The sequence below is a fragment of the Arachis hypogaea genome, chromosome 4 (assembly GCF_003086295.3).
Source record: "Arachis hypogaea cultivar Tifrunner chromosome 4, arahy.Tifrunner.gnm2.J5K5, whole genome shotgun sequence".
Taxonomy (NCBI): Eukaryota; Viridiplantae; Streptophyta; class Magnoliopsida; order Fabales; family Fabaceae; genus Arachis; species Arachis hypogaea.
In genome coordinates, this window is record NC_092039.1 from 73330943 (window position 1) to 73347952 (window position 17010).

The 17010-nt window shown below is 30.9% G+C and overlaps 1 protein-coding gene across 1 annotated transcript; it reads left to right on the forward strand.

Moving 5' to 3' along the window:
• Positions 1-653: 653 nt before the first annotated feature.
• Positions 654-13529, forward strand: LOC112794301 (laccase-17). The gene is made up of 9 exons (XM_072234428.1): positions 654-1125; positions 1219-1460; positions 1592-1759; positions 2309-2479; positions 9889-10040; positions 10275-10519; positions 11097-11225; positions 11675-12652; positions 13120-13529. The coding sequence occupies exons 1-9, from the start codon at positions 654-656 to the stop codon at positions 13248-13250; spliced, it is 2688 nt and encodes an 895-aa protein (XP_072090529.1). The 3' UTR covers positions 13251-13529.
• The last annotated feature ends 3481 nt before the right edge of the window (positions 13530-17010 follow it).

A 17010-nucleotide genomic window follows, 5' to 3' on the forward strand; every position in this document is an offset into this window, starting at 1 on the left:
AAGAAGAACCATTTGTGTTAGCATCTCAAGTAAACTAATGCTTTTATGTGCAAGACCCATATGTGAGTGACAAACACTATGTTATGAAAATAATTCCGAGAGATTTATTTAGAATAAGTGACGACCTTGAGTCTGATTCCCCCATAATATATGCAAGGGAGCCATGTGAGCCTGAAATGATTCTAAGTTTTCCAAATGATAATGGCGAAGTTGATCTAGTGAGGAATGATCTACGAGCTATCATCATAGATATGGCTCCAAACATGTTTGCCAAGTAACGTTGTGAGAAAAACGAGGAAAGTGAATATGATGAGTACATGGAGGATGTTAATTCCGATTCATCTTGACATGTGTTTATCTTTGCAATTTTTTGGTAGTATTCTAAATGAATTACTTTTGTTAGTTGTTTTGCTTATTTAGTTACTTGCTTGTGCTAATTATGTTTATTTAATTAATAGAATTACATTTTTTCTCCTTATTTCTTATGTGTGCAGGATAGAAAAAAGGGAGATCACTAAAAGAAAAAGAATAATTACCTTAGGTTAAAAGAATATGAAACATAAAAGTCCAAAAAAAATAATTCTTTTGAGGTGATGCAAGTTAGGTCAAGTGTTGAATTGCTACAAAAATATAATATTAAGAGAGAGAAGATCATGGCTGAAAATAATAAAGCTAGGTTGCAAGCTCAAGGCCTAAAAGATCTAATAAGAAAACAACCCATCACAATAGTAGAAGATGCATTTGAAGAGCAAACTGGGGCTCCGAAGAAAAAAAAGAAGGTCCCACCAAACTCACTATTTCAAGAATGTGAGTGTATTGGGAATAATTCAAAGGCTGTTGAAAAGAACCCCCAAAGTGAGAATGAGGCAATGTTTCAAGCTGAAAAGAACTCGAAAACTGGGAATAAAAAAACTGTTGAAGATGATACAATGGATCAAGATGATGCAAGTTCTAATAAGGAGGGAGAAGATACAAGTGGGCTGAGCATAGAATCAAACAAAAAGGGAATGAGTATTGACATGTATTTTAAGGTGCATGGGATTAATTTCGAAGACGAGGAAGATGAGGAAGATGAGGAAGATGCTGCAAATATTGAGGGTGGTGGAGGACAAGCTAGTAATGAAGGTAGTTTTTCTTATCTCCCTTATTGCCTAATTATAGCTTATATTACTTTTCAATTAGTTTGAGTTAAAATTCTGTTATTCTAATTGGACTTAGGCACTAAAAAGAAAACTCGTGGCAAGACCTTATGCAAAAATATTCATGCCACTGATTTTAATGATCGACGGGAGGTGGAGTTTTTACAAGGGCAGCCTATTGGTCCAACCAAGGAGGTTGTAGCTAACCTAGGCCAATTTTTGGGTTCAACAATTATAAATCCCCGTTTTGTGACTTTGCTATATACTAGTTGGCATGGTGTGCCTGATAATATCAAGGAGGGCATGTGGGAGTACGCCAACGTATGTAAATATGCCTTTATGGACAGTTTATTTATTTATTTATTTGTTATGTTGTGTATGCTAACCTTTGGCGTTCTAATGTATGTGTTGCATAGCAAAAGTTTATTCTTCCAATAAGTTCAAAGCCGTAGGTCATGCGGGGATTTTGTCGTGCATGGAAAAAATACAAGGGTGAAATTAAAAAAGAACATTTCTTAAAGTACAACACAAAGAAAGAAATGATAAAGAACCGACCATTAGAGAGTCCTGAATTTCAGTTTCGCAAGCTAATTCGGTATTGGAGTCTTCCTGCTATCAAGGTAATGCTATGTCTTCTATTTTTTCTATCTATCCTTGATTTTTTTTTGTGATTAGACTTGCTATTTCAAAAAAAGGTGATGGGATTTTCCAAGAGAAAGAAAATGTGTTCGTTAAGAATAATATCTCTTTTTCATGTTTATATTTAGGCTATGTCTGTTAAGAATACTGAAAATAAATAAAAGCAAACATGTCCTCACCGAATGGGTTCCACAAATTTTGTAATAGTGCGCAAGCAGTTGGTAACCTAACTTATTTTTTGTGATTTCTCGTTTATATCCATGTTATATTGTCTAGTTAGTATGCTTCATATAAAATTTTATCTTCTATCTCTAGTGTGACTTTAAGGAGAACAATGAAGAGCCATCAAGGGCTGAAATTTTCACAGCAACATGCACAAGTAAAAATGGAAAAGAAATTGATGCTAAAACATAAACAACAATTGTGAGTTATTTTGTATTTGTATTTGGATTTGTACAATTTAAATGCTAGATAGATTTGTATTTATATTAAGTTAATGTGACTTTGTATTTTTTTGTTGCTTTTGGTAGAATGAACTTCAAAGCCGCATAGAGGCAGGGGAAAATCATGAGGATGCATTTGTAGCAGTGCTAGGAAAGGACCAGCCAGGTCGAGTTCGTTGTTATGGGACTTCAATTACAAGAAGATCTCTTAGAAAGGATGAGGAGATTCGCCAAGTGAAGGTTGAATACAATGATAAGGTGCATTCATTAGAAAAGAAGATGGACGGTGTTTGTGGTCTATTAAAGGTGATGTTGCACTAACTCAATCCTGGAATGAGTGACGAAGAGGTAGCAGCCTTAGTGCAAGCAGCCCAAAATTCTCCTTTGGATGCCTCAAGTAATAGACCAAGAAATACTCCCCACTCCTCCGAAGCAACTCACATTCCACCAACCGATGATGTAAGTAACTGTCCTAACCTTGTATTATTTTCATTCCCTTGATTTAGATTATATAATTTCTTTTTTCATGTTGAATTTATGTTGTTGGCTGAATTGAGAATTGAGAATTGTTGATTATTGTTGATCGAGAATTTATGTTGTTGGCCGAATTGAGAATTGTTGATTATTGTTGATTGAGAATTTATGATGACTGAATTGAGAATTGAGAATTGTTGATTATTGTTGATTGAGAATTTATGTTGTTGGCTGAATTGAGAATTGAGAATTGTTGATTATTATTGATTGAGAATTTATGCTGGCTGAATTGAGAATTGAGAATTTAGAATTATTGTTGATTGAGAATTTATGTTGCTGGCTGAATTGAATTACTATTGATTGAGAATTGATAATTGAGAATTGAGATAGAGGGTGTGTGAAAGAAAGAGATTTGGCAATTTAATCTCATTTTCGGCGGAAGCCGTTGATCGCGGTTGGGAATAAAGCGCTCTGACATGCCCATGACCCCTTTTTTTGTTCTGAGTTTTGACCATATATTCTCCTTTGTCATTTTCTCTTCCTCAGTTTCTCCCCTTTCTTTCTTGTCATTTGAATTTGATTACTACTATCCTGTGAGGTAGTGTAGCATTAATCAGGGAAAAGGAATATGAATTTTAGTTACAGATGGATTACTTACCATTCAGCTAAACTAATTGCATGATGATGATGATGCAATTGTGAATTGTAGCATTCTTTCTAGTTTTTAATTACTTATTACCTACGAGTCAACTTTACACCATCTCTTCTCTTTCGAATTGCTTGTTATTCCTTGCCTCTTCCATTTCTAGCTTAGTTAATTTTGACTCCACACACCAAATTTGCTAATGGATAATAATAAAAAACAAAATGTAACCAGAATTCTGAAAATTTTTTACTCATGTAAATGTTTGTTCTTCTGCTCCAATAATTTGAAATTTGTGTGTGAACAGCTCCTTTTGTGACCATGTATAGGGGACTATTTCTTTTGTGTTTGATATGTATTTTTTGTTCTAATGGCTGAATATGCAATGTTGTGGGACCTAATTAAAGTTGCTTTGCCATTTTCATGTTTAATCAATTTGGATTTGGAATTGGATTTGTTGGACTTAATTAAAGTCGCTTTTATAACATGTACTAACACAAGATTATTTAAAATTCTGCAGGGCAGTGATAAAAATAATGGAGCTCATAATGGATGATCACACTACTCATAAAATTTGATATTTTGTAACTAAGTATATAAAAGAAGTAGATATATGACACTTGTTGAAATGGCAATTCTTATTTACTTGTTATGACTTTACTTTTTGGTACTTTGTCATCAAAGCCTACTTTTATGGTGACAATTTTATATGTATGTCTTTTTTTATGGGAAAGTTTATATTTGTAGGATTAGTTCAATATATATAATTTTATTTTGGTCTATAATTTTAAAATTATATATGAATTTTGCACAAAATATTAGGAAGATTAATAAAAAAAATTCTGACCAAACTTATCGGCACGCTTAAAAAGGGTGGCTATACATTAATTTTGGGCTCAACAAGCACGCTTATTAAGCGTGGCCATAACTCGGCAACCGGCACGCTTTAAAAGCGTATCCATATCCTCATCTACTACCACGTTTTCTAAGTGTACCCATATCCTCATATGTTTACCCTATTGGCACGTTTAAAAAGTGTAGCTATATCTTCCCTTATCGGTACGCTTTTAAAGAGTACCCAAAGTATGCATTCTGAGACGTTTTAAAAGCGTGGCGATACGTGAATTTTTCGGTACGCTTATAAAGCGTACCTATAGGTTAAGACCTATGGCCACGCTTTTAAGTGTGGCAAGAAATGAAAGCGTGCCAACAAAAAAAGCGTGCCGATAGATCTACATAAGCGTGGCAATAGAGCAACCAGCACGCTGGCGGATGTAACCCTTTCAAAATCGTGCCGATAGCTCAAAAAGCGTGGCGAAAAGCTATCGGCACGCTTTTTTGCACTTTTTGGCACGCTTTTAAAGTGTGGCAGAAAGCTTATTTTCTTGTAGTGTAAATATTTTCCTAAGTATTTTTGCAGTTTTTATTTTCTCACACGCAGTACTGGACAGACTTAAGCCGGTATTACCGACTAAATTACTGATTTGCATTTTTACGCATTTTTTTCGTAGAAAATTACATTTTCTCACTCGAAAAAATTCGTTAAATCCAATTTTCACAATTAAATTTTCAAATTAATATTTCTAAATTTTTCAACTTATTTCAGACAATTAGATTATTATTTTATTCTGATTAAATGACTACTAACTTCTGGTTCTTATAAAATGTGTCCCAAATCATACTTCAAAATCAGATTATAATCAAATACAATAAAAATAATAATCAAACTCTAGGATTCAAATCAAAATTCAAACTCTTACTATAATTAGATTATAATTTAACACATCCCAAATTATATTACAAAATTTAGTTATAATCAAACATGCTCAAGATAATAATTAAACTCAAGAATTCAAGTGACCAAGGTTCATCACAGAAACATGCATTCCAAATCTCAAGTTGGTGCAATAATCTTGCATGTCATCAACTAGAACGTGATCAATATAGCTTTTAATTTCTCTGCATGGCTTAATAATACACCTGCCTTTAGACTTTTATGCAAACTAATTTTACTTGGTGATGATGATAAAAACTTAATTGTATGAGAAAGCATTGTAACTCAGACTATGTATAAATCCATAAATTTTAGTGCCAGTGGAGAATCGGTATGTTATTCCTGGATAACTACAAGATGGATCAGCCCTCATGTTCATGTCACTCATGGCACATTGGTAAATGATTTTGGATACCATGTCATTGAAAGCCTTCCAACTGCAGCAAAAATACCAACTCTAAGATAATTAAGTCATCAAATTTTCAGGGGTAATAAGATTAATGCATTCATAAGAAATAATTCAAGCATGCATTAACGAGTCGAAATATAATCTCAGCCAATGCTTTTGCACTAGCCACACCAGGGTACCTATCCAGAGAATACTCACAACTTCAACTTTAGAACCAGATGATTCTAAATAGATTCTAACCACAACAATAGAATTTTTTCAGTTTTGGCTGCAAATTGTACAATAAAAAAAATCAAAACTCTAAAATTCAAAGAACAAAACATAAAAAAATATAAAATTGATGCATTGATAAGATAACAGAATTTTACTACAACCAAACTAGAAAAAAAACCAATCACATATGCTAAGATCAAATCAGGAATCATAAACTAATAACATATGAACAAAATAAAGTACAAACGTCACTATTTGAATTTGTGCATTCTATTAAATTCTGAATTTAAATTTTGAATTTTATTTCAAAAAACAAATTTTTTTTTTAATTTTAGCCAATAAAAATAGAATCAAAACCCTAAGATAAGAAGAACCAAAATGAATCAACATGCATTGATAACTCATTGATTTGACAAATCCATTTTTGATTAGAAGAAGAGAATGGAGCGCGCTAAGAAAAGGAGAAAAGCAGAATGAATCGCACTAAAAAGAAGAGAAGAGAAGAAAAATCTGTGATAATAAGAGGAGATGAATAATGTTAAAAAGAAGAGAGTGAACGGCGTTGTGCAAAGAAAAAAAGAAGAAACTGAAGTACAGTGATACTAAGAAGATTCTAGGTTGGTCGCGGAAAAGAGAGCTACTTTGTTTGGTTTTGGCGCGTAGAAATTTCTAGTTATTTTCTGCAATATCATGTATACATATAATATTTTACCATATTTATATACAGTGACTAAAAATAATAGCTGAAATTAGTGTACAAATAACATAACATTTTTTGGGTTATACTATGGTGCTGAAAGAGATATTTTTCAGTTGGTGCTGAAAGTATGTGCCATAGGGAGAAAGCAACACGTATTTACTTTGTAGGTAAAGTCCCGGACAACTCTGCAGGAGTGCAGGGTGCCCAGAGAATGTTATATGAGGTAATTAATTAGTTGATATCTAATTCATACATTAATGAAAATAATTATGATCTCGGACCTTTTTTTATGGTCCAGCAACAATTGGATAAAATAACTGGGCTAACACTATGGTTTGAAATGGGCAATCTTGAGTGAGAGAGAGTCAAAGCTAGAAGTAACCAAAAGAAAAAAAAAGGCCAAAAGGAACGAAGGCTCAAGGAAAAAGGTGGCTTTTTCAAAATTCTAAATTTCTAGTCTTACGTCACTAAAATAATAAGAAAGAAGTTATGATAGACATTTAGGATTTTAAAATTAATTAATTATTTTAAACTGTTTTATACGATTTGCAAACTATTTTCTTAAAAAAACCTAATACACGTCACTAAACCCTAAACTCTTACTAATAACATTAAACAATATACATCACTATTTTTTTTATAATTTTTACTAATAATACTAAACAAATATCCCTTAAACCTTAGGGATCCGTTTCTTTAACTAAAATTACTTACTTTAAAATTTATTGTTTAATTTTGTATGCATGATTTGTTTTAATAAAATATTTTACGAAAGTAAAGTTAAATTATATCTAAAAATTTAAAAAGAAAAATTATTTTTGCTAATATTTTGTAATTTATTTTTTTTTATATTTTTTTTATAAAAGTATTGAAGATAGTAAATACAAAGTAATTAATGAGTCCTTTAAAGTTTAAAAAAATAGTTAATTTTTAAGAAAATAAAACTAAAAGAAGAATATATATATATATATAATATTTAAAAACAAAGATAATTTATATTAATAAATTGATTAAGGACTAAAATTATGCATATTTTTTGAATAAAAATTGATTATATGTCTATTATGTGTTAATGTATGTCAGTTTATTCACATAATTTAATTTACATAACCAAAAAAAATGTAATTTATGAAAATTATAGGTGTACATCTATAAATAATTTTATGACTACTAAACGATACAAGAAGATTTTAGACTAACTTCAATATTATTTAATAAATTCTTTAAACCAAAATTATCCTCACATATAAGTTAGAGACTCATTTAGACGTTTATTCATTACAATATTAGATTTCACGTTTTGAAATATTAGGTTTCAGTAGAATTTTTTTAATTTATAGGATTGTATACAATAATTAACTGATTCATTTTATTTCATTTCTATCAACTCTAATTTTTATGTTCTTTTTTGTAATCTCTTTAGTACTCACATCTTTCATGTATATAATTAATTTGTTATGGAATTTTTATTTTGTTTCCTTATATGAATTCTTGTCCTCTATTTTTTTTGTACTTTATTTTTGCTGTGTACAAATTTTTTTTATTATTTCTTTACCTCTATTAAAATTTGTAACTGTGATAGTTGTATATTATGTTTATCATTGTAATTTTTTTAAAATATAAATTATTCATCCTACTAAAAAGAATAAAATAAATAAAAAATTATAACTAACAATAGAATCATATCAAAGTAACATTTATAATCGATAATAGTACTAAATAAAACAATACTATATAAATTATAAGTAATATAATTTCATAAAGTATATTTTCATATATTATTTATATATTATTTATGTTTTTTATATAAAATATATTTTATCAATTTCTTATGCTAATTTTAATTGAATAAGTAAATATTACTTTTTATTATAAACTTGATTAATAAAATTTATTTAAATACCTAAAATAAAAAGATAACATAATATCAATAACTATTTAAATTTATGTTTTTTTTAATAATTTTTTTTATCTAAAAGTGATTTTGAGTAATATAATCTAAACGACTTCTTAATTTACTAAAATTCATTTTGATATAAAAACTTGACAAACATAAACCATGCTAATCTCAATTCATTTTCAATCAAAATCAATTTTATACAAACTCTCATCTACAAACTTCAATCTAAACACATACTTAGTATAATAAATTCTTTCTTACAATTTTAGTTTTTTTTATCATGACAATTTCAATAATTAAATTAACAATTACCATCTCCTTCAATTAAAAAAAAAAAAAGAACTCTATACTATGTCAAACTGACAAAAAATTATCAACTCAATAAAAACTTCTAAAAAAATATTTAAAAAAAACCTTTATTAACTCCATGCCAATACATCGCATCATATATTTTAATCATTTCATCTTTGTTCAATAATACAATCAAAAATTTTAACCATTGTGTCAGTCTAATTATTTTACCCAATTATTACACCCAATTGTTACTGGACTATCAAAAAAAGCCCAAGATCATAATCATCTTGATTAACGCATGAGTTAAATATCAACTAATTAATTACCTCATACAGCACTCCCTGAACACGCACAGAGTTATCCGGAATTTTACCAACAAGATAAACACGTGTTGCTTTTCTCTTATGACACATACTTTCAGTATCAACTGAAAATTTTTTCTTTCAGCACCATAGTATTGGCCACATTTTTTTACGTTTTAATACTAAACAATTACACCAATATCTGGCCATGAAATGACCGATTGACAGAAACTTTATTACTTTGGCAACAAGAATATTTTAATTGGTTGAGAGAATAACGTCTGACCGATGATTTTAACTCAATCTAACTCCAGTTCCTTTCAGATGCCAACTGGACTGTATCAAACAAACCACGAAGTGGATTTGCACCTACAATTATCAGACGAATAAAATTTTGTTAATCACTTTGACTTGTGAAGGAAGGAGGTCAAACGAAATTGAATGTCTTTAACACCACTCTAAAGTTGTTCTAACAAATGCTATGTCTCCAAATTTTCTTTCTCCGTTTTCCTTTTTTTAATATTAAGTTACTTCCTAAAATATATCAGTGAAGATTTCAGCTTCTAATTAAATCAATTATAAATCACCTAATCAATCAACTACATCCTTTCAAATCTCTATATAAAGAGTCTAACATCTTGTCCCAATCCATCAACGCTGTTTAAACTTATATAGTGACAGTACACGATCATTCTTCACAAATCACACACACTAAGAAAAATATCATCAAATATGGGTGTTTTCCTTATTTCATTTCCTAAAGTCCCACTATTATTATTATTTATGTCATTCATCAATTTATGCATGTTTGAGCTTGCACTAGCGGGCACCACCAGGCACTACCATTTTGATGTACATTCTTAAAAGACCATACTACCCTTTTATAGTTTAATTTACATTTCGTTCTTTTTATGTTATGTGCTTTCTCTCTATATAATTTTTTATGTCAACGTTGCAGATAACGTACAAAAATGTGACACGACTATGCCATACAAAGAGCATAGTGACAGTGAATGCTCAATTTCCAGGACCTCGCATTGTAGCTAGGGAGGGAGACCATATTCTGATCAAAGTTATTAACAATGTGCAGAACAACATTTCCATCCATTGGTAAGAAACACTAAATTTTCAATATATATATATATATATATATATATATGCATTTCAGGTATATTAGTCGCTAATCTGAACTATGTACTACATATTTTATAATTAAGATTAAGATTAATGACTAAAAATACTGAAACACTTTAACTACTCACATACCTGAAATGCTTATATGTTTTTATAGTTGTTGCAAGGAAGAGTACTAATTAAAATTGAAGTTGCAATTGTTTGGAATAGGCATGGCATTCGACAGCTTCAAACAGGTTGGGCTGATGGACCAGCATATGTAACTCAATGTCCAATCCAAACAGGTCAAAGTTATGTTTACAATTACACCATTACTGGGCAGAGAGGAACTCTGTTTTGGCATGCTCACATATCATGGTTAAGATCAACTCTCTATGGTCCTCTCATTATTCTTCCAAAGAAAGGTGCTCGGTATCCTTTCGCAAAACCCCATAAGGAAGTCCCTATAATATTTGGTAATGACATTACAAAAGGCTGCTTAATTTCGGATTAATTATATTCTTTTCGAGTGAATACTCAATTTGACAAAAAAATTTACAATAGTAACTCACGTTAATTTTTAAGCTGATTTTTGTAAATGGCATGTTAATTTTGTAAGTTGACTTACTAAAATTTAGATTCGTCGTCTAGATTTCATATGACTAAGACCTACTTGATTTCTAGAAATTTGATCGGCTCCCGAACATCCTCATGAAGAGGATAATAACAAATTCCATTTGAAAATTTTGCAGTTTTAGAAGCAACAATGAAGGTTATGGAGTTCTAATAAATCTTAATTACATAGAATTTAGATGACAAATCTAAATCAAAATAAGTAATGTACTAAATCAATATGTCATTAATAGAGATTAACTTAAGGATTAGTGTGAGTTATAATTATGAATTTTCGAAGTCTAATTTAAATCCATTAAAATTTTAAAGATTAAAGTGAATCCCATTTCAAATTTCAGACACTAAATTCAATATTCACTCTATTTTTTTCATAATCTGCGTAAGGTAAAAATTATTAAATTCATTGACATATTTTTTTAGGAGAATGGTGGAATGCGGATCCTGAGGCAGTGATAAGTCAAGCTTTGCAAAGCGGCGGAGGACCAAATGTGTCTGATGCCTACACAATGAATGGACTTCCAGGGCCATTATATAACTGCTCTGCCAAAGGTATATAAATGAGGAGTCTATGTAGCATTACCAGAACAATTTGGAGAAACAACTATTTCCAGCAAGAGCCGCACAGTATTTTAGGCACAAAATTTGATAGGGAGAAACAAAAATCCTGTAAAACGAAAAATTAATTATATATTTACATATTTATACATATTATTTTATATATTTTTTAACAAATTAATTAACTACTAAAATAATTAAATATTTTACAGTAGAATAATCAAATATTTTATACAGTAATAATAGAGAAATAATATTAAATTTTTTGTTAATTATTTTTAAAATAAATACATAATATTATATATAATAAATATGTAATTTTAGATATTATATATATAAAATTATAGATATTAAATTAAATAAGATAACTTTGTATTATTGTGACCTTACATTACTATGTATGATTGGTTTTTGCCTAAGCAAAACTTGGTCATTCTTTACAGATACATTCAAATTGAAGGTGAAGGCGAGGAAGATTTACCTTTTGCGATTGATCAATGCTGCGCTCAACGATCAGCTCTTCTTCAGCATTGCAAATCACACTCTCACAGTTGTTGAAGTAGATGCTGTTTATGTAAAGCCATTTTCAACAAACACAATACTAATTGCCCCAGGTCAAACCACTAACGTTCTTCTGAAGACTAAGTCACATTACCCCAATGCCACTTTCTTAATGATGGCTAGACCATACGCAACCGGCTTAGGAACCTTTGACAATTCAACCGTCGCCGGCGTATTGGAATACAAAACCCCACCCAATACTCATCGTTCAAATTCAACTGTTTCATTGAAGAACCTTCCGCTCCTAAAACCTGTCCTGCCAGCGCTTAGCGACACTTCTTTTGCAACAAAATTTACCAACAAACTCCGCAGTCTCGCAAGCGCTGAGTTCCCAGCTAATGTCCCCAAGAAAGTGGATAGACACTTTTTCTTCACAGTTGGGCTCGGTACAAATCCGTGCGAGAAGAACCAAACATGTCAAGGGCCTAATGGGACGAAATTCTCTGCATCGGTGAACAATGTGTCTTTTGCACTTCCCGACACCGCGCTTCTCCAATCTTATTTCTTTAGACAATCCAATGGTGTTTACACCGCAGACTTCCCAACAAGTCCCTTGAATCCGTTCAACTACACCGGCGCGCCGCCGAACAACACGATAGTGAACAGTGGGACAAAGATGGTGGTTATTCCGTACAACACGAGCGTGGAGGTAGTCATGCAGGACACCAGCATTCTTGGTGCGGAAAATCACCCTCTCCATTTGCATGGCTTTAACTTCTTTGTTGTTGGCCAAGGTTTTGGTAACTTCGATCCGAAAATCGATCCTGCAAACTTCAATCTTCTTGATCCTGTTGAAAGGAACACAGTTGGTGTTCCATCTGGTGGATGGGTTGCTATACGATTCCTTGCGGATAATCCAGGTTAGTGACAACAATGCTTCGTAAAACAATTACTTCTTTTAAGAAGTTCCGAGTTTGATAAAATGTTTAACAAACTTTATTAATTTTTTTTATTATTTTTAGTTATAAGACGAATTCGTTTAATTTAATAATTCAACAATATTCTTTTAATTTATTTTTTAAATATTATTTTGCTAAGGACAAAAACAATAAATTTTTCTGCCCCTAGTATTTTCTTCTTTTTTTTTTTAAATAAAATTCTTATATCATATTGTTTATTATTTTGTCTTAAAAAATTTAAAATATTAAGTACAAGTACGTAACTTATTTTCTTGTAGCTAGTATAATTATAATAGTTTGTTTTAAATCCTTGACTTTTATCAATTTACTACTTTCTTAGGTTGATTATTAGTTTGAAAAAACATAGTTTCCTACAAAATCCCATAAAAAAAATTCAACAATTTGTTTGATTATTGTGTGTGTACCAGGGGTATGGTTCATGCATTGTCACCTGGAAGTGCATACGAGCTGGGGTTTAAGAATGGCGTGGGTTGTCTTGGATGGAAAGCTCACAAATCAGAAACTGCTTCCACCACCCTTCGATCTTCCAAAGTGCTAAATTCATGCTGACTTTTTTTTTCATTAATTGTTTCAACATTCTGGCCCTTGTAATTGAGCCTTGAGCGTTTGTTCTTCCCTTTTTAATTTTTGGTTCATTTCTCTTTTTATGTATAGCAGTTGAGATTTGACTGCGGAAGTTTTTTTTATTGCTGAAGAGAAATGTGTTTATGTCACAACGTTTTGAAGCATGAAGTAGTGCCAAAGAGCTACCTGTAGCTCGGGTGGTATTTGTCTCCCCTCTCTCTAGAAATCCCGAATTCAAACCTCACTTGATATAACGGCCACTTCTAATAAAATTGTTTTGACCATCACTTTATTGGTTTAGAAACTCAATAAATTCAATTATGATCTAAATTAAATATCAGAATTATAATAAAATAATATATGAAATTATAAATAAATATATAAAAATATAGATATATATTCTATTATAAAACTTAAAATTAAATAAATTAATACTACAACATCAACAATAATATTATAGTTTCATTTAAGTAGTAAGTATAACACGAATTAAAACCCTAAACTTAAAACCTAAATCCTAAAATCTACATATTAAATTCTAATCTATAAATTTAAATCTTAACTCCTAAAATTTTAAACCTTAAACTAAAAATTTTAGATTCGTATCAAATAATTTTAAAAAGTTTAGTGAGTTAAAAAGATTTCAGAAATGAGTTCATATTAAATTTAAATGGGAGATTAGTTGTCTACAAAATTTGAAAAGTGAAAATATATAAAAGTTAATATAATTGGCTTTTTAGATATAAAAATGTATGAATTATTACTTATATAACATTTCTCTTAAAAATAATTCAAAGGATGAGTATTTTTGTGTGATTTTTGTAAAACATGAAAAGTCAGCTAAAATACTTGCAACAACGACATCAATAATGTTTAGCTGTTATTGAAATATATCAATTAAGATTATGTTAAAATAATAGAAGAACAAACAGACTAAAATTGAATACCACAAAAAAGTAGGTACACTAAAATAATGAGTATTGAGTACATTTGAGTACTAAATAGAAGAGAAGAGAAGATAAAATTGAAATTAAGTAACACAAAAAATATAATTACTGATCATATCCTAATCCAATACTAAAGTCCAGATCAAACACTACAAAAAATTTGGGTAAAAACGGCGGTTTTTTTGAGTAATTACGGCGGTTTGAACCGCCATTATTACCAAGTACGGCGGTTTCGAAAAACGCCATAATTCAGAGCGCTATTTTGGTTATTACGGCGGTTTTCTAAAAACCGCCACAATTTCCTAGAGTTAAAACGGCAGTTTTTTGCTGGGTTAAAACGGCGGTTCAAATTGCCGTTATTTCCAGGTTAAAACGGCGCTTTTTTACTAGGTTAAAATGGCGGTTCAAACCGCCGTTATTTTCAGGTTAAAACGGTGGATTAAGGGTTGGTTAAAACGGCAGTTTAAACCGCCATTATTACCCTCACAGAATGGCATTTTAGTCGGTTAAAGTGGCATTTTTAAACCGCCGTTTTTACCCTAATAGTGACATTTCAGTCGGTTAAAACGGCATTTTTGAACCGCCATTTTTACCCTTACAGAATGACTTTTGGTTGGTTAAAATGTCATTTTTAAACCGCCGTTTTAACCCTAACAATGACACTTTTTTATCGTTTAAAAATACAATTTTTATCCTCATTTTTATCGTGTTAAATAAATAATATTTATTATTAGAAATCAATACTTATAAACAAATATTAAATAACTCATAAACAAAGTATTAAACATAATATATTATCTTTTGGTATTAAAAATAAAAAGTAATAGCCCCTATACAAATAAAGTATCTAACATAACATAATTTTTTAATTATAAATGTCTTAATATGTAGCTCTTAATATATAAAATTTCCATCATAACTTTTGGTGCACTTTGTCATGATAATCTCTATCCTCGCTACGATCCTTTTGTCTTGATTATTTGCTTCTAGAGTGCTTATTTTCACGCCCAACTTTTGCCTGAAAAAAAATCATGTTCATTTTAATTAATTTTCATTTCACATCTTGGTTTATTATTATTATTATTATTATTGGAACCTGTTCCATTTTGTTTATATATATATATATATATATATATATATATATATATATATAAACATATATATATATATATATAAAAGCTAAGATCTATATTATTAGATACATAAATATATATATACTACATTTGAGATAACTTTAATTCCATAGCCAGTGAAAAATCTTCCCATGTTAAGTATGAAAGAGTCTTGCATTATATTATCAAATGTACAATGGTATAAGTGATATATTTAATTTATAGATATGAATAATAATATTGTATTTCATTATATTTCTTTATTATTTCTCAAGATTATCAATTATTATATTTCATATTACAAACCTAGCAAAAAAAAAAAAAAAACTTGCCTTCTTATCAAGATCAGGAGGAAAAGGTACTTTTTCAAGTGTACTTATAGATTTTGTCATTTCCATCGGATGCTTCGATTCCTTAGAAGTGATAGAGATGGAAAACCAAACAGTGGAAGCTTGCTGAAGGTAGCAAGAAAACCAGATCAAAGAAGATAGCAAGAAAACTTATTAGAAGTGTTGCTTGCCACGGCGAGGAGATGAGCCAGATTGAAAACCAGATCGAAGAAGATAGCGACAACGGTGTTGCTTGCGATGGCGCAGAGATGAATGATGGTGATAAGATGAGCGGCGGCAAATCTTCATATCGAAGTCAAATCATAGAAGCTCGCTGAAGGAGGAGAACGCGCCGCCAGAGGAGAACGCACCACCAGAGGAGATCGTCGCTGGAGAGATCGTTTCAGTTCACAGAAGACAATCTTGTCAGAGGAGAACACCAAGAAAATCGTCGTTGGAGCAGATCGTCGCCAGAACAGAGCACAAATCGTCGTTTTCGGGTTTGACATGGTGGCAACGCGCGTTAGGATTTTCCTTCTTGGGGGACATATTCGATTTAAGATATTTGGGATTTTCAAGCCTGATGGGTTTTCCTTCGTTTAGGCCATTTCTAATTTTAAGGAACTACCCCTAAAATCTCTCAACCCACTTTCAGGAGTCAAATCTTAACCTCCCTAAGATAAAGGGACGGTTATCCTCTTCAAAAGGTGGAACTACTCCAACGGTGGTTATGGGTTCACTACTATAAGTACACTGACAACCCTCAGGTATCCGTAAGTTCCCATACTCTCTAAACCTGTCGAGACCCTTGCTAATTTAGGCATCAGAGTGTCTTTGCAGGTACCACTCCCTTCTCCTTCCTTCAAGCACAAGTCGGACGGAGGCCTCACGCGCGGGATCAAGCTTGAAGGCCTTCTTTCCAAGACGATTGGGCCAACTGTGCGAGTCCAGTCCATCAACCTCCGGTTACCCAACGTAACAATTACTTTAACATAAATATGATAAAAATAAATTGAATAACACAAAAAGATTTAATTATACTAAAATAATGACTATTGAATAAAATTGAAGAGAAGATATGCTAAAACTAAGTTACAAAAATTATAATTATATTTTTGTCCGAGATCAAGTACCGAGGTGATTTTTACAAATTCTACCGTGCAATTTTTCTAAAACTTCACCTATTTTATAAGTCGGAACACATTTAAGTAGGAAACTGGATATATTGTCAATAAAGAGTTTCTTTGATCATAGAGAGTTTAATATATTTTTTGATATATTTTTTGTTAGTCTCTGGCTTCCTTTTGGATCGCTCAGGACTATGTCAAACTTGAGCTTTGAAAAAA